This window comes from Pyrgilauda ruficollis, unplaced genomic scaffold (assembly GCF_017590135.1).
Source record: "Pyrgilauda ruficollis isolate IOZ18807 unplaced genomic scaffold, ASM1759013v1 scaffold128, whole genome shotgun sequence".
Lineage (NCBI taxonomy): Eukaryota > Metazoa > Chordata > Aves > Passeriformes > Passeridae > Pyrgilauda > Pyrgilauda ruficollis.
In genome coordinates, this window is record NW_024511210.1 from 443,453 (window position 1) to 462,514 (window position 19,062).

The 19,062-nt window shown below is 38.2% G+C and overlaps 1 protein-coding gene across 1 annotated transcript in view; it reads right to left on the minus strand.

The window, feature by feature from the left end:
- The window catches only part of TRPM3 (transient receptor potential cation channel subfamily M member 3), a 255,883-nt gene that overhangs the window by 62,382 nt on the left and 174,439 nt on the right, over positions 1 to 19,062 (minus strand). The window contains exon 9 of the mRNA XM_041458427.1: positions 4,302 to 4,374. Coding sequence (XP_041314361.1) covers positions 4,302 to 4,374 — 73 coding nt within the window. The remainder of the gene's footprint in view (positions 1 to 4,301; positions 4,375 to 19,062) is intronic.

The following is a 19,062-nucleotide window of genomic DNA, read 5'->3' on the forward strand; positions in this document are numbered from 1 at the left end:
AGGGGTTTTCAGATGAACATGCATAATACTGATGTTACTTAAGAGGAGAAGGAAAATCAAAGCTATAAATGTATATAGAGAACAGCATATGTGCTGTGGATGCCTTTTAATTGGTTTTATTCTAGGATGGAACTGATAGCCTTTGTCTCACATGAAAAAGGAAGTATTCAGGCTATTTTAGGTGAAATTCTACCACGATGAAGAAGTATGAATAATTCCACTCATATAAGAAAAACTCCCAAGAAAAATCATAAGATGGCATTCTTAAGATACAGTCTCCTTTCAATCATTTCCTTGACTGCATTCAGTGCCACAGAACATGGACTTGAGTCAGTAGGAAGAATCCAAAATGTGATCTTTCTGGGGAGGCCTGTCACTTGAGTGTCACTGTAATGTGCCGAAATCAAAGCCAAAGGATATTTGGGAAATAAATAAGGTAGAGTTAATAACCTCTTGCACTGTATTATATTAATTACCATATCATACTTATTACACTAAATAATGTTTTGGGTGATATGACTAATGTCTCTGTAATATTTACTCAGTATTCTGGTGTCTGGCTGATTGTAAGATATGTTCCTCAAAAGAATGTTTTGAGACTGTGACCGCATCTGCAGTGTCACCCTTCCTTTCATCTGCTCCTAGAAGAAAAGTTACAGTTGGGATGCAATACATGGTTTTGGCAGTATTTTTTTCTTGGTATAGATACCACTGGATATAGATAGACTGCTGGGACAGCTGTTAGTTCCTGCAGATGTTAATTTTATGTTCTAGGCTGCCATCCAGCAGTGCTTACATAGACTGTTTTGGTGAAAAGTCACATTGTCTACTCAATATTTTGGACTGAAAATGTAATACTCCTTGATGATACAGCCTGGGACTATAAACTCAATGCTGTCTCCTCAGGGAGCCAGGGTATACATCAGACAATGAGTGTTGTGCACTTGCAGGATTACTGAAGAGCTTTAATGTATTTATTACTAAGGGCTTTTATGTACTGGCTAAAGCTTACTGTGACCAACATAGGCCCCTACAGGATTCTCCTGGAATAGCCTATGATCTTGGTGTTCAGGTATCTGGAAAGATGAAATGACATGGAACATCTACCTAGACAGAAATGGTTGTGGGATATCCATTTCCACAGTGCACTAAGCATGTCAGTATCCTCTTTGAATCAACATCTAAAGAAAATAGCTAGATTAGGGAAAATTAAAAACCAAATTAACTTTTTGGTCTGTGTCTCTGCAGGTCCAATGCTGTCTCCTGTTTCAGCAGCTCTTCAGTGCAAAGACTGCATTTCCACAGCATTTGCTACAGAATCATCCTGGCAATTAGGAAACCAACCAACAATATAAAAGCAGATAGCAAAAACAGCTACAAGTGCAGTAACCAGATAGCTGACCTAACTCTGAAACCTTTTTGTGTCTGTGATTTCATGGTTGGCAGACTATCCTTGACCATCTGATACTACATGATGGCTATTCAGTGAGCATGAATCATGACCTACTCAAGGCTGGGAAGTAGAGCAGAACTTCAGCTCTGCTTCAGCCTAACATGGTTTATCCCAGCAGATACATGCAGTAATATCACTGTATGCACATACCACCCAGCACCTCTTTCCCAGTGCTGACAGTTGCACTGGGGAGGCTTCTGGAGCACCATCTGAAACATGGCTGTCACTAGTTTGCTCCAGACATTGCAACAGCATCGTGAACTAGGATCTTTGAAGCCACTTCAAAACAAGCATTTTTTTAGACCATCTCCATATGCTGTCTTTAACTTCCCTGTCATATGTCTTCTGCTTTGCTAGCAGCTGCACAAGGACAAAATCCATTATGGTGTGAGTTCCAACTGCTCAAGTTAAGAGACCACAAACAGTTAAACTGTATTGATAAACTTGCCTGTTATAAACTCATGCCTTTGGAAACTTACTTCCCACATTTGTGTCTCTCAACATTTAAAAAAAAAAAAAAAAAAGAAGAATTTACAAATTTGCAGACCATATGCTGTTGTGACATCCATGCAATGTAAATTGATAACCAGTTTGGATGCCATTCTGTGGTTTATTGAAGATCACTTCCAAGAAAGATAAATCTTTCTGACAAGATTAAACAAGCGACTTATGAAAACAAACAAAGAAATAATATGTGGTGCTGGGTTTGGGGCTTGTGGAATATGCTGTCCAGGAGAACTCCCAAATTGGCAGTGTGTCTGGTGTGCGTTTAAAAAGAGATCAGCTCATCACAAATTGTACACAGCAAATAGGAAGTGATACCTTGTGCTTCCAAACCCTCGTCCCACTCCTCCATGACCAAATCACTCACACAAGGGTGGAATGGGTCATTAGCTGATATGCTCCTCTTGCACTACCAAAAGCTGCAAATTCCTCATCAGGAAGACTGAGAAAAAGTTACTGGTAATCACTCACTAGTTTCATACATTGCTCTGCTCCTTTTCTTACACAGTACTTGAAAGTAGGAAGAGATGAATTCTTAAATTTAAATTTATGAATGTCAAGACTCAGTCTTCAAATATCTTATTTACATACTACAATTATTATTTTTCTTTAATTTTAAAGACAATAAACTGTAGGAAGTAAGTTTCCAATGCCATGGAAACTTCAATGCCATGAAAATTTCAATGCTGTGAAAATTCCAACAGCATGAAAAAATAATTTCCATTTGTTTTACCTATTACAAATAAATTCTTTATTAAAAAGCAACAGACAAGTGGTTCAGCATTGCTACCTTAGACTTTAATGAAAAACCCAAGTATCCATCAGGCTAGTGAGGTATATTTACAGAAAATCAGTATTTCTTTCCAGGTGGGCCAGAACACTTTGTACGAAGACATGGTGTGAATAAGGACAACTGACTTGGCTGAGACAACAGATCTCATTTTTGCACATATTGATTTAACACCTTGTGATCAGGAAGCTCACATGAACCAGAGGTGCCTGATGAAACTGATCTTCATTGGATACCTTCATAATCAGAAAGTCCTGAGGAGCAGGAAAGATGAGGTGTAAGTCTTAGTTCCTACGGCTCTTTCTTGAGCAAGAAACAAATGTCACTGCCATCAGCAGATTTTCAAATCAAGGTTCTCAGACAAGCATGAGAAGAGAGGTCGAAAGTACTTACACAGATCCAGGCACCTCCTGAGCTAATAAAAGTTTCTTCTGATGACTTGCACCCTTAACATGAAGAGGAAAGGAACTTTAATTTTACTAAGGGGCCAACAGCACCAATTAAGTACTTTCAAAATGGATATTCCAGACCAGGGGGCACTGCTCATATACTGAGACTGCAACCACTAAAACAGTTGCTCATGTAAATACTGCAAAAGAACATTTCAAATAGAAAACAATCCCTCACAGGCATGTGACTTATTTTCTTCAGCTTCCAAGAGACAGTTTTCAGAAGACTCCAGGGATCTATGCTGGGATACAGACCTTGAAAACACATTTAGAAAAAGTGGAATCACAACTCTAAGACATTCTTTGCCTTATTAATAGAAAACAAGAGCAGTACTTTCAGGGATTGTCTTAAGAACAAATGGAAGAGAATACCTTCACACTAAAGATAATGAACGATCCAGTTCCATTTAAGATAAAAATGAAACCTGCAATTATATTATTCCAAGGGACAAAAATAAGAAATTTGGTGATGGATGAAATTCTTGATCCTTGTTTTGAATTAATTTATTAATTAATATAGACCAGGGTCTGTAATGAACGGTGGCAACAGCAAATTTATTTCAAGTCAACATTTTAAGAGCAGAAGTGTAACATGTAATGGCTTAGAAAGATGTAACAACCAGCCAAGTATGAGCTTAAAAGCCCAACCATCCCAATAGCTATCTTCTTAACTTTACAAGAGGAGGATGAAAGGAACATCACACTACTTCCAGACTTTCCTAGGGATGACTACAGATAACATCTTACTTTGACAATAGAGCTGGCTTTATCTAAATGGATGTTCTAGCTACCAAGGTAATCTAAGTCTGAGGAGTCCTTTGGCTTTCTTGTGAATACTAAGCTTCTAAAGTAACTGGTGTGGGGGGTCACCACTAATATTTCTTATGACACATCAATGGTTGTGGAGAACAAAAATTCAGAAAGGAAAAACAGTAGCTGTTTAAACATTAAAGAAGAGCTGGATTTGTATAAAACAGTTAGAGCAAGAAGCATACTTCAGTTTCACAGTATAGATTTATCATCTTGATAGATATGTCAATAAATGCGTGTTTCAGGACATCAGAGACACAAAATGAATTGATATAGACTCACTCAACTCTGTTACCTTTTAGTAGTGCTGTCAGGATAGCTAAATCAATATCCTGGTGTCCTTCTGATCCCATTCGAAAAACTGTGATCTGCAATATTAATAGACAATGCCATTATTGAAACCAGGGTAATTAAAAAAAAAAAGCAACTTAAATCAGGGCAGTGTGACTTGAATCTTAATATGTCCTGATATCTATGAGATAATCTTACTTTATTTGCTTTATGAGAAGCTTATTAAATAGGATTAACATACAGTATATTTTGTGACATAAAATTTAGTAAGATAGAAATTGTATTAATCTTCATATGGAAGAAAGGCATTCAGTGACACTTACAGGGTGAAATTAGAGATGAAGGAATGTTCCTGTATTAGACTGACATTAGACTTAATGTTCTCAAGAGATTACGAGAAATATTTACATGTATTATGAGTGTGGACTTAATTGATGGCAAATGGCATAGAATAAATATTTTCAAGTGATATTAGAAACCTATTCAACTTTGAGATTCTATATAGGAGAGACTTTGAAAAAAAATCTAAGAATTATGCTTCTACAGGTCCAGAAACATCTTCAGCCATGTATGGTCAATGACCTATCACTCTAAGTTATAGGCTCTGAGGCAGTGAGGTGAGATACACAATTCATAAATTATGAGGATGAATATGCAGCTGTTCTTTCTAGCCAGAGTCACTCTTGGTTAAGACTGTACCGATACATACAGAAGTGTAAATCCCCTTGCTCCTTTTGTTGCCATAGCAATAGCTTTTTTTTTAACCTCTGCTTCTTATAAAGCAACACAGATTGCAGCTTTTTACTTGAGCCTTTCCTTTACTCATGAAAACTATGCCATCATTTTGATCTGAGCACTTGTTGTCTGTTTTTTCTTTTGTCAGTATGGACTGCCTCAATTAGTTTTTTTTTCTTTTTTTTTAGAATAAATGACACCTTCAATTAGGAACTACATAAGCATTTTTTACATTCATATTGAGTAACATCTGTTGTTTCCATGTTTCTAGATTCCTACTCATACAGCACTGAACTGCAGCAGCATCTGATACTAAGCAAACACCAGGGCACCAAGGACTGTCTACCATCACAGAAGAAGGAGAGATAAAAGGTCTGAAGTACAATGCAAAACTTCAGTGATAAGCTTCAGTCTGACAGCTGAAAAGTGCTGTAAAGTGTATGCCAGGAAATACAGTGCAGCCCTTCATTTGATCCTAAAGCTCCAGGAGTTTCAGAGGCTTTGCTATCAGTGACAGTAGAACAGCATCTTAGAGGCTAAAAAGCAAACTGGATAAAGGAGTGGCTGGCTTAGCTCAATTAGTCAGCTGAGTTAGGTGATGTAAGACATTACTTATGTTAGGCAACCTCCCCAGCTAAAGTACACTATTTCCAAGTAAGACTTGATTTAATCCTTCACAGTGCTCTCAATACAAAGCATAAATAGTATTTTAATAAAGTGTTTTCTCTCTTCCTCTCTCTCTGGAATATATAGATGTTTCTGGCAAACTACTTGATGTCTATCCCCACACCACAACCTCAGAATGCAATAGAATAGAATAGAAATAGAATAGTAACAGAATAGATTATTTTAGTTGGAAGGGACCCTCAACAATGATCTAGTCCAACTGCCTGATGAGGGCTGGCCAAAAGTTAAAGCACAGTACTAAGGGCATTGTCCAAATGCCTCTTAAACACTGGAACAACAACTACCTCTCTAGGAGTCTGTTCCAGGATTTGATCACATTCTTGTAAATAAATGTTTCTTTATAATTTTCCATTTTTTTTCTATTTCCATGATGACTGGCAATGAAGCTTTCCTTGCAATGCAGGCAGTCTGCCCACAGGTAATGTGAATAGAAATACACATTTCTATGTATGTCTCATCTCAAAACAATCAGTATGTGAGCTGATGAGATCAGACCCTCTGCAGTACATGGTCATGATGTGCTTCCCTTGCCACAGATGACAAACTTGGAGGTAGCATGAAACGGCAAAATGTCCTTCTCTGTCTTTACACCTCAGGAGAGGCAGTCTGCACACTGGGGACTGAATATAATGGACAACAGAGTTTGGAGGAGGAACAAACCACATCTCAAACTAAACACATGATCGGTGAACTCGCAGCTTAATAAAAAGCAATCATATAAATTGCAAGCATGGAACAGCTTATCACCACAGGAAAATTAAAGAAAGTACTTTTCTGACATTGGACCACATATAACCTTAAACTTCCAATTTATTTTTCAATGCTCTTCTTTGCATGTATCAGAAAAATAAACCCATCAGAAAAAGGAAGAGTTGCTGTATTAAAAATAAAATGGAACTATGTAAATTAGCTGTATTAGAATAAAAAGGCTGTCCTTCCACATCAACTATTGCTTTATTATTTTTTAAGAGGCCTAGCATAATTCAAGTAGTAAAATAAAGAAGACAAATAATTGGGAAAAAATACAGAAATTGAAAGATCACTCAGACTCATACTAGAATTATAATGTTGGGGTCATGTCTGATACTGAACTAGAATTTCAGACACAGCCAAGGAAAAACATGATACTTCATACAATCACATAATCATAGGATTTTTTAGTCTGGAAAAGATGCCTAAGATCATCCATATTAACACAGCACTGCCAAGTCCCCTGCTAAACCATGTGCCACATCAACTTATCTTTTAAGTACCTCCAGTAATGGTGACTCAATCACTTCCCTGGACAGCCTGGTCCAAAGCTTGACAAGCCCTTCAGTGAAGATTTGTTTCCTAATAGCCAATCCAACCCTGCATCTTCCACCTCTTACCTGGAAGAAGAAATGGATCCCCGCCTCACCACAACCACCTTTTAGGCAGTTCTAGAGAGTGATAAGGCTCCTTTGCTCCAGGCTGAACACCTTCAGTTCCCCCAGCTGATCCTTATCAGATTTGTGCTCCAGACCCTTTCCCAGCTCTGCTGCCCTTATCTGGACATGACTCAGCATCTCACATTAACACAGAAAATCTGAATATCCTGAGTTGGAAGGGATCCACAAGAATCATTAAGTACAACTCCTGGCCCTGCACAGGATACCCCAAGAGTCACACCGTGCACCTGAGGGTACTGTCCAAATGTGTCAGTTTAGTACTGGGACCACTTCCCTGGGGAGCCTGTTCCAGGGCCCAAACACCCTCTCAGGGAAGAACCTTCTTCTAATATTCAACCTGAACCTTCCCTAACACAACTTCTGACCCAAAACCAAACACAGAGCTCAAGGTGAGGCCTCAGGGAGTGACTCACCTCAGGCTGAGCACAGGTGGATGGTCACTGCCTTGGTCCTGCTGGCCACTGATACAAGCAGGATGGCATTGACCTTACTGGCCACCTGGGAAAACTGCTGGCTCATGTTCAGCTGGCTCTCAACCAAATGCTAACTTCATTTCAAAATGCTCTGAGTTTAGGACCCCAAAGACCCAGCTGGCACTGTGGACTTGTGTTATTTTCTGCATTCACAGAGGCAGTAAACAAATATGTCCATCCTCTTCTTATGGTTTAGATTTACTGTCACTATCTATAACTGCTTGCTCTCTGTGGCAGAGGCACTCCTGTCTAAGGCAACTGAACTTTTGTCCAGGCAGATAGTAAGTAGGAGTAACTGAGGGTAACCCTATTGTGTGAGGCTGTCAGTGAGAACACAGAACCAACCCCAAATAAACAGTCTGGCTGGAGCCTGGGCTGAAAAGCAGTACACAGCAGAAAATCTGAGAACGTATCAACCACTTTACACTATAGATATCTGCAGACACAGGGCTGTTTGAGCTATCTATCCATAGCAGCTGGCTGGGTGGTATCCACCTCTCCTGCAGCACAGAGGCCCCTCACTATTATTCCTTGACACTGAGAGATTTTTTACCTGGTACCCGATATTGACAGGCTGATAAAAGACATTTTTCTGCAAGCATGGAATATTTAAAATACATATAGCAACATTTAATTTCTGTAGCCAGAGGCAAGAGGAAATGCAGATGCATCCTAAAGTACTTATGCAGAATTTACACTTAGAAATATACAGTATCTTTAGGTCTTAAAAAACCTATCTGTTTTGCTGGAGATCTCTTGTTCTGGTGTTTTCTTTCCCCTGAATTAACAGGTAAGAATTTTATGTTTCCAATGTGGTCAACTCCAAGAGTCATTAATGTATGTCACAACCTGCCAGTGCAACTTAAAAGTACATTGGTGGGTGAATCTCTGCAGAGAAGTGATAAGGAATATGCAGAGGACATTGACTGAACCCTGTTAAAATGGGATACAAATGCTACTGCACTAAAAGACATGCTGTACTGAAGGAAAATATCTGGGTCAGTAAGCTCTATTCCCAGCTACCTCTTTCTGTATAAGTATCTTCCATCTTGGTAGATGCAAAAATAACAGAAAATTAAGGACTTAGAAATCAATTTAATAACTCATTGCTGAGAAAAAGAAAAAGCCTTTCTTCTTTCAGTGAAGAGAAAGTGCCGAAAAGCACCTACCTACTGCAGACCATGTAAGCCTGTTGCTGGGTTCTATCCTCTGGACGAAGGAAAAAATAGAAGGAAAAAATACAGAAGGAAGAACAACCTAGTAAGGTGTGCAAATGGAATCCAGGACATTTAATTACAAAGTAATAAATCCCAAGAAGCCTGTATTTAAAAGTAATATATGCTAAGGACTCACTCACGCAGCAAAAGGAAATAAGCAGGTAAGAGTTACAGTTTTAGTTAAACTACCATTAGACAGTCTTCTGTATTGCTCTGAAAAAGGGAAGATTAGTTTAAAAAGAAATTTTTTCTGGGCTGCTCTGTTTCACATTGTATCTATGAAAACCTTTCCTATTTTTCATAGGAATATAATGAAAGTGTGTTAGAGAGTAGAACTCCATTTACCCTACCCCGCTACTTCTTTTGAGCCAAAAACCAATTCACATCCAAAGAAGAAAAGAAACCTTGAAATCAAGTACTCTTTTTCTTCCATAAGGATTTGGCCCACATTATTACCTCTGGGTAGCTAGTATTTTCAATTGTTGGTGTTAAACTCACTTATTTTAAAATAATGGGGTTTTTTTTTGTTCCTCTGCCACCCCACTGCGTATTTTGGGGATGGTCTTTCTCCTATTTCCTCTTTCTTTCCTTGGTGTTCACATTATTTATAGGTTTGAAACAACTTTTTCAGGTAATTTTCTGAGTCATCTCAGTGAGCAACTGTGATTTCCAACAGAAAACACTTAAAAAAACCCCTATTTTTATTTTCTTCTTTGTAAATACTACAGAAGCTGAGGTTACCATTCCTTGCAAACACAGAATTGTATTGCACTGCACTGAAGAGATAGATCTTCAGGAAACAGGCAAATGAATCAGGAGAGGTTTCCCAAAAAGCTGCAAAGCAGTTGATAGACAATTGGATTCTTGCTAAATGTCTTGAATTCTTTTGGCGTGCCCATAGTGATCTTGCAAAATACAGTAGCAGATTCTTTCAAAGCTGGGGCAGCTGGACTCCGTCCAGGTGGAGGTGCTTGGAAGCCGACAGTCAAATTATTGCTATAACAAACTACCTTTCATTTCCCTCCACAAAACCTGCTTAAGTAAAATGCATGAGATTTGCCCCTAAAAGAAGGAAGACACATGCTCCCCTGCCCCCCCCCAAGTGTCCCCCCACAAACAACAAATCAACAAACCACAAACAAACAAACAAACCCAGCAACAAAAAGCTGGGAAGGTTCTATCTCATTGTAGATTTTACTGAGTATCTTAATGTGAAGAGGATTAATTTTCAGGAAAATAAACTAACTGCATCCTCATTCTGCCTAGAAAAATGTGGCAGGAAATCACTGAGCCAAAACTGAGCCTTTGCAAGCAGGATTACAGCACACTGTGATAGCTGCCAGCAATAATTACAGACCAGCAGGGCAGAAAACCTAATTTTTAGGCAGGGCAGGTAGAAAGCAAGTAAAAACCAAGAAGATGGAGTAAAGAAGAACAGCAGGATAGAAAGCAAGGTGGGAGGATGCTGGAGAGGTGCTGGGGGGAAGCAGAAGGAAAGTATTATCTGACCTTGGACTCTACCAAAAGCACTTACTTTAAAACTGCTTTTCTCTCTGTTTATAATCTGTTCCATCCTTGTTTGACAGATTGCTTTTTTTCCCCCTTTTCTTGCACATAGTTTCTGGCTCAGCAGGGTCAGTTTAGCCTTATGTGTTTCATTCATTCTTCTGTTTTTTCTACTGTCATGCTGATATTGCATTTGCCTTTAGAGGCAAAGTTAGGTGATGGTATTTTACTCGAGAGCAGTGAATATAAAACAGACTCTCCAGACTGTGTCTCCAGATTAGCAAGTAGTAAGATACAAAAGTTTGTTTTGCTTTAAAGAGTGCTCCCTAAGCCATTATAACTGTGTCACAGCTTGCCATATTCAGGCCTAGGTGGATATATAAATGATTAACTTCCATCAATATGAGCTGCTATGCACTGGACAACATGTTCGAGTTTGTACTCCACATGGGCAAAGTTGATTTTAGCCCTAGAATGAGAAGCAAGAGCAAAATATAATAATCATCAACTGTAAATTTCCCAGGCCATAGGATGGCAATTAATCTAAAAACTGTTCTGAAAGAGACTAAAGCAGTGTTTGGTAAAATGAATGACAGATCATAAATATCCTTTCAAACTACCAGCATATTTAGTTCCTCTTTCCGTGCCTTTACTATCCAAAAAGTAAGTCTTTCCCTCCTAACACAGCACTTTTTCCCCCCTAGGATTCTTCTGAAAACTCCACAGAGATGGAAGAGCTTATTCTGTTTGAGTAATTTTAAAGTGCCAGGATTAAATGTGAATAGCTATGCAGCAGAAGGCTGCACTTGTATTTATCCTGTAACATGTGAAATGTATTTTTTTACAGTATGGTAAAACTCAACCCCTTCAGAGGATGAATAAAGAGCTGAAATATGGTCAGATTTTTAGCATGTATTTGTTTAGAGAGGGAGACTGACGGGCACAGCTGTACAGAAAGATGTTTTAGCCGGTGTCACGAAAGAGACAAGAGATGAAGGAGAAAAAGAATTCTTTAAACCTCAAATTCACTGTACCTGCAGACTAAATAAACAATGGATAGCTGAAGATAAAGAAAAAAACAGGACAGCAGTGATGAGAGCAAAGAAAGCACCAAGTATTTACAAATTTAGCATTCCAAGAATGCTGCAAATTATTCAAGCTTATAGAGATGTAATTTTTTTCTCATCATCATTTCATTACGACATCAGGAGAAACTACATGATGATTTAAAATATATTTGAAGTGATTTTTTTTAGTTATCTCCAGAAAAAAATTTAGTGTCTTTAAATTTCATCTCTGAAATACAAATTTCACCTCTGACATATAAAGTTTTCTTATGCATCTCAGTTATAAAAATAAGAATAAAACCTCTCCCTTTTCTAAAAAAACCACAGACGCAATTGTGAGTGCAACCTGAAAGTCTCCTGTTTTAGAACACAGTTTGGTTTGTCTAAATAGGCAATTGCTTCCAGAGTACATGTCGACATTCATAATTTAGCTAGACCTACTTAAATATTTCAGCAGAAAATTACCCTGAAAATAAAAATGAGAGTTTGAAAAAACAAAACATTAAAGGAGGTCAGTTATGCAAATTGTCAAAATGGTTCAGACAAGAGGGTAAAACATTTCCCTTTTTTCTTGGAAGGAATAATACTATTTAACACAGGGGAAAAACTGTTTGAAGTGGAGACATAACAAAGGTCAAAGTGAGCAGGTGAGTCAGTGGGTCATACTGCAGAAGAAGAGGGATGGCCAAGTAAGAGAAAATTCAGGAACAGAAAGATTAGAGAGAATTGTGTTTAGGGAAAACATAAATTAAGCAGTTTGCTATTTTGAGGAGTACAAAAGAGAATTCCAAATGAGGAAATACGAGGGGAGAAGTTTGAATGCTGGTTGTAAAATTTCAAAAATTTTACCTCTCCTTCATTGTGCCAGCACTGCAACAGTTCATGTTTTAATTTGATTTTTCATAGACTCAATGTCTAGTAAAAAGCAGGGAACAAGCAAAACAATCAGTGCTTATTAGAAAGGCAGCAATTCTGCAATTGAGCCATCAATTGATGTAAGTTACTGTAAATGCTTGGCTTTCCCTGTACTCGGTACCTTTCCTTCCAGACGACATCTGAGACAGCCTTAATGACTGAGAGAACAGGTTATGTAAATCTCACAGCTCTGTTCTATTAAAAAAAAAGTTTGGGTAGTAAACCCGTTTCTTGTCCCCCACACAACAGGTTTCATACTTGTACATTAGGATATTTCACTGCCTGAATTAACAGACCCTGTGGTTAAAGTTGTAGATTGATGAGTAAATATAAATTGTAGGTCACAAAGCATATAAGCAGGTTAATACAAGTCAGACACTGTCCTTTAAAACTCTGGGCTGTGCACATCACAGACTGTGAACTTAAGCAGAGATGTGATTTCATGTAGACTTAGCAGAAACTTAAGACCAGCCAAAAGAGAGTAATTGTTTTAACTGCTGAGACAAGACATTTTCATTCACACATTAGTATAATCCAAGGTCTTCCATTACCCTGATTCACACCAGAAATGTGGAAAAAGTGTAATGTAGTTCACTTCCTGCAACTCTTCCACTACAGAGAGAGTTCTTGGAGGCATTGGCAAGGCACTGAAATAATAGATATTTTTCTGAAACATTAAAGTGACAAGTTATGGAGAAAGTTCATCACTGAGATGGATATTCTGATACTGTAAGAAAACAAGAATTCAGTTTGGTCACTCCCATTGCTGTATATACTGAAAAATTGTGTAAAGCAAGTCATGGCCATAAAACACTGTCTGCAAGTCCTACATGCACACATATGTCTTCTGAACTGAAAATGCTGACCTTAGAAGGAAGTTTTTTGAGTTGATTGGGTGGAAATAGTATTGATGCTGGGGACTGTTGCTCTATGTTAAACTTCAATTTCTAGTTTCCCTTTGCAACAGTTTTCAAACAATCTGATGAGATATGGATGCCCAGACTGCTTTGCTATGGATGATGCAGACATATGGCTGTTCTGTACTGAGGCTGACAGTGTCATAACAACACATAGAAACCAAGCAACAAAAATAGCCACAAGCCATTAGTTTCTTGGTTGGTTTGCTGGTGAGACTAAATAGGCAATACCTGGAAAAGGCAGTTTACATAGTGTGAGATATTCCTGTTGGACAGTAAATTTGCAGCTCCTGTTTTATCTACAGAAACCCTGCATCTCATACAGTGAGCTCCTCCTCTCTGGCTGAGATATTACAGCACTAATGAACGGGTCTCTGTGCCCCATGTGAAGCCAGGATAATTTTATTTTATAAGAAAGATAGAAGAAATTATGATTTCCCAGACACAACAGATCCTGAAAGTAATAAATGTTTCTGAATATTATCATGGAGTATATAAACTGCATGGAACCCTTCCAATTCCCTGATTGCAAAAATTGGTTTATATTATCTAATGTGGAATTTTGCTGTGCCACCAAGTACTGCTTTACCTTCAATTTCCTTATCCAGAAAATTTACAGAGCTGTATAACAAATCAGTGTGTATTTCCCAGCATACCTGTTACTAGTGTAAATGGAGTAATGGATATTTTCACAAGCTTACATTTTTAGAGGGAAAAGAAACATTCTAAATTTTGTTTCTGTACCTGCAATTTTAACTACAAAATATGTAGGAAGATAGGAAGTAAAAAGATTGGTAGTAAGTTAGCTTTAGTATCTATCAGATGACTTCACTGTATGCACCAAATAAAACAGAAAATGTTTGCTTACTAAATATAAGCAACAAAAGGAATATTGGTTTTGCAGACATGTTCCACATGTGAGGATGACATAGCAGAAGTTCAGGATGGACACAATAAATAAATTGTACATTTCTGCTTCTGTAGTAGGTCTGAAATTTTTGTAGTTTCTATTAGCAGATGCCCTGCCTCATCTGACAGTAGCTGAAAAGCAGATGGAATGATCAAAAGCTTTTCCAGGGTTCAGTGTAACACAGCAGCTGGGTTGTTTTTTTTTTTCTCCTGGGTTTTTGTTGTTGTTGTTGTTGTTGTTGTTGCTTTCTTTTTGGGGGTGGGGGGTTTATATAGCTCTTTTTCTGTGAAAGTTGTTCTTTGAATTACTGAAATGAAAAAAACTACTCCTAGCATTAGATTTTTGTTCTCTGTGGGGTCAGTGACTAATTTCAGGTAACTTCATCTGGCTTTTTGGCAGCTGAAAACACAAAATATGGTCTTAGTTCTTTACCACAAAAGAAATCAGGTGGGGTTTGCAGAATTAAAAACCTCTACTCATTATCTTAATACTTACAGAGGTAGAACCTAAAGTACTAGATTAAACATCTTGATTTGTATGGGCTAGATAGGAGGTTTAACCTTCTCCAAAATTACTAGAGTTTTACAGTCATTCCTTAAGTGGATTGGCACATCAATTTGGACACAGAGGACAAACTGTACTCCATTTTATGCTGGAAATCTTACAGAGTGTTTCCATGTGAAAACAAGAGCTGTTTTACCAACCAGCAGGCTAGCAGTTACATGATGATTTCCTGCTCCAAATGCCTGTTGCCAAATTATATGCTGTTCACAGCAGCTACGCTTCAAGAGCTACAGTTGACTTTTATTGTTGAGAAGACACCAAGCCCTCTTCAGGTTCCTCTCTAAGAGAAAAAAATTATATCAGCACTAAAAAACATTTGCTGAAATGATTTTATTGTTTCTGAAGAAAAATTTCTTGAAAAAACCCAGACCTAAATGAACTTCTAACCTCTGGGAACGGCCAAAGAAATCAAGTGACAATATGCTGGTAATCTTAAAAGTCCATCTGATTTAGCTAATATTTAATTCAGATCAAAGTGTATGCTAACAAACAGTTGCAGCCAGTATTTAACTAGCATATGAATTCACTGCTGAAAAGCACGTTTTTTACAGGTAATACATGATCAAGTCAAACTCTTCCCCGTATAAACTCTTCCAGAAACATGGACAGGTTTGCTACAGCAGCCTTTTCAGCCACGCAAATCTGAAGCCATCAAGGATCAGTAAAGCCTTATTTGTAGTCCATATAGAAAATAAACTGCTAAATCACTGTCAGATGCTGGAATGTTGATGAATCAAACACCTAGCCATTTGCAAAAGCTGAGGACACTTCACTGATGATGCTCCAAGTAACCACAAATGGGGTTCAAACCCATCTCTGGACACTACATCTGGGTGGTGAACAAGATAAGGGAAGATGCTGAAAGGAGGCAAATCGTGTGAGGTGGGATAGTGCTTTTTATCATGCCAATGTCCTTACACAAGTGGCTCAGCTTCCCACACAGCCTGAAGGCACTCATCCTTCCTGGTAATTGACTCAACTACACTGAATTAAGAGGCACCTGTAACATTGCTGTGTCCCATAATCTGCAGTATTATATTATCTGCCTAAAACTCCCTACTCCAGTAGAGGTACCTGGGCTTCCCACTGAGCCTGAGTGTAGTGTTAACCCACTGGACTTTGTGCTGCATGCGCTTCCCTCAGCCCCAATGGATCAAGACTGTGATCACTGCTTCAACCAACAGATACAGAAATTGCAACAATCACATCTCATCTCTGGATCCACACGTGGTGAATATACACCTTTCTAATATTGTCCTTTCTTTTTCTTTCTTTTCCTTTATACATTCTCTTAAGTGTTAATTTTTATGCTTTTATACTATGGAATTTCTAACCAAAACTGCTACATTTCAAAATTAGCTGAGTATCTCATTCAACCTTAAAGTTCTAAAGTTCTAAAGTAAAAGTTTGATATTGAACCTCCCAAGAATTTTTTTTTTTTCCCCATGCACTGTTCAGAGTAAATCAAACAACTTTTTCCAAGTGGACCGCAACATAACAATGACTCAACAGCTTCCCAGTACTTTGTGTAAGTAACCATTAAGAAGAGTCAAAACCCTACATAAGTGTGGCAATATTGGCACTTGAATACTAGCCACGCAAGGCAGCTTTCTCATGCCCTGTGTATTTTGGGAAAATGGGGATCCACCTCCATTTGACATAAAAGCACAATAAATAGCAAGCACCTGCATGATGCAGGTTGTCCTGATCTCAGCGCAATGTGCTCAGTTACTACAGCATGACACCTCCTTTGTTTCAATCTGACAGGACCAGAACTGCAAGTTGCACATTAAGTCATCTGGAACTCCCTACTGCCATACCCATCAGCAGCACAAAGCTGAAGTGAGGTTTGCACTGTCCCTGAGCCATCATCATGATTGCCACAGCAACCATACACTGTGGTACAGGAAAAAGAGGGAACAGTAGAGGCAAGAGGAAAATATCTATTACTTGCTGCCATGAGCTAGAGATGGGATTTTACCTTTTTTCTTTTAGTGGGAAATGAATCAAATTGTATCTCTTGCCTCTTTGTGGAAATGTGTTCTATGAATGAATGCATGCACACAAACCTATGCCCACTGACCACACTCTTCGTTCTGCAATTCCTTCTTGAAATGCAGTAGCAGGCAATGATGCTATCAGTTTGCTTAATGTAGTCACTGAAACTTCAACTATTCAAGGAAACAAATTAAGTAGAAAATGGCCTTGGTAGTAATAAGAAAACAAACTTAACCAGCAGGTGGCACACACTTTACTGCTGGAGTTAATGTGCCATTTTTTATCACTAAGATGTTTTGATTGGACCTATCCTGATCCACAACAATCTCCATTTTCTATTCAATGAATAAAAGATTAGGTGTATTCACTCTGAAAACACTATTTTGGAAGAATTAGTTTTATGGCAAACATCTGTCACTGCCACAGGTCTGATTGTTTTCAAGGACGCAGACCTTTCTGGCTTGCCAAAGGGGCCTTTCCCTGTGGCTGCCCAATGAAGCTCCACAGACAGACCCATGTAGCTTGCTGGAAAACACATTCCAGCTTCTGAGAAATTCACATAATGATTTGTGAGCAAAGCACTCCAGCAAGATGCCGGTCCAAGCTGAAAAATAAAGTGCTCCCAAAAGAGTAGAGCAGCCTGAATTTGCCAGAAAACTCAGACACCAGATTTACTATCTTTAAGGGACAATACTAAGACTAATTTGTTTATTGAGACAGAAGCAAACACTCCTTTGAAAGCTGAAAACAGACTTCTGAGCTATTACCCAACACAATGTGTTTTTCAGGGATGGCTGAAGTGAAGTCTCCTAGGCTGCTTCCTGATTACTTAGCTTTGGTGACCCCTCATGCTGTTACATTACCATAAAATAGGTCTTGGCATAAACTTTTAAAAAGAATTCTACGTAAATGTGACAGTAGAGAATCTCCATAAATAAGCTATAAAATAGTATCCTACCCTTGTAATCTACAGCTATATGTACGCAGATATGTGCAGTCTACTTCATTTTAAATAGATTTTTAAACCTTAGCCCACATTAAGCACCTTGGTCTAAATACATTTCTGAAAAACTCTGATACTTTTAATGTCAACTCAACAGATAAGTATGTAATTTCATAAAACTTATTCATTGAATTGAGAAGTGAAAATTCCTCTGTCTTGCAAATCTAACACACCTAGATCACTCCCCTTCTAGGGCCTCACCTTATCATTCATCCTCTGTGCTTCAGCTTTCATTAAACAAAAAATTTAAACTTAATCAAGTAAACTGAACATTACACATAATAATAATAATAATAATAACAACAACAACAACAACAATAATAATAATAATGCTTTCTGGGCGTACAATTCAGAGATCATTATTTACGAGTGAAATCCAAAATGTCAGAACTTGAAAAATCTCATGATCTGAGAAAAGGGGCAATTTTTCCTATGATTATGCTTTTTCCCTGGCTACAACACTTGCATCAGATTTATACAACTGATGCCAGACTTTTCACACATTTTAAGCAGGTAGAGAAGGAACAATTATTTCCAAGAAAGCTTTTTGTTCCTTGCATTTGTTTCTTGCATTTTATTTTCATTCTCCTCATCTGTGATTCAGTTGTATTGATGTACCTTACGAGCATCCTCCTGGCTGTACTCTGTTTGCACTCAATCATTTAGTGGCACACAGAAATAAGACAAGCTTCTCCTGTGCTGTCTGCTTTGTTCTCCATCAATCCAGCAGCTGCAAAATCACAGAGGCAGGCACACTGACCACGAACATAGAGAAAATAGCTAGATCAATCTAGCTGCTGCCGAGCTCTCTGAGATAATCTGTTGCATCTTCCTTCTATTTTTTGAGTGGTTGATCAGACTAATGATGGTCAGCTCAACAAGCAGTGTTTTTCCTTAAGTCAACAACCAAATCAGAGGGTCAAGCTTGAGGAAGGACAAAAGCTGGGACAGATGTGGCAATGTGAAGCATCTAGCTTTGTAGGAACAAAAGACATCTTTGAAGTCACCACTCACCCCTGGAAGTACTTCACAACCCCAAGGTCATCCATTTCCTCTGGTTATGCTGTCTTCAGCACCATGAGCACCACCTTTCTTTTGCATACATACAGGAGGCTGTGAGTCTTACAGGACACCATTAGCCTAGCAACCACACCTGAGACATAAAATCTTTCCAGCTTACCAATGTTAGAATTAGCCGAGTACAACTTAGGTACTAGACAGAAACAACTGTTCTAATGTATTATATTTATATATAGTTAAGCTAGTGTTACAAATTCAAATTCAGAATACTTAATTTTGGGTGCACCATCTCCTGAGTATGAGATTAGTAGGTGGAGAATGTC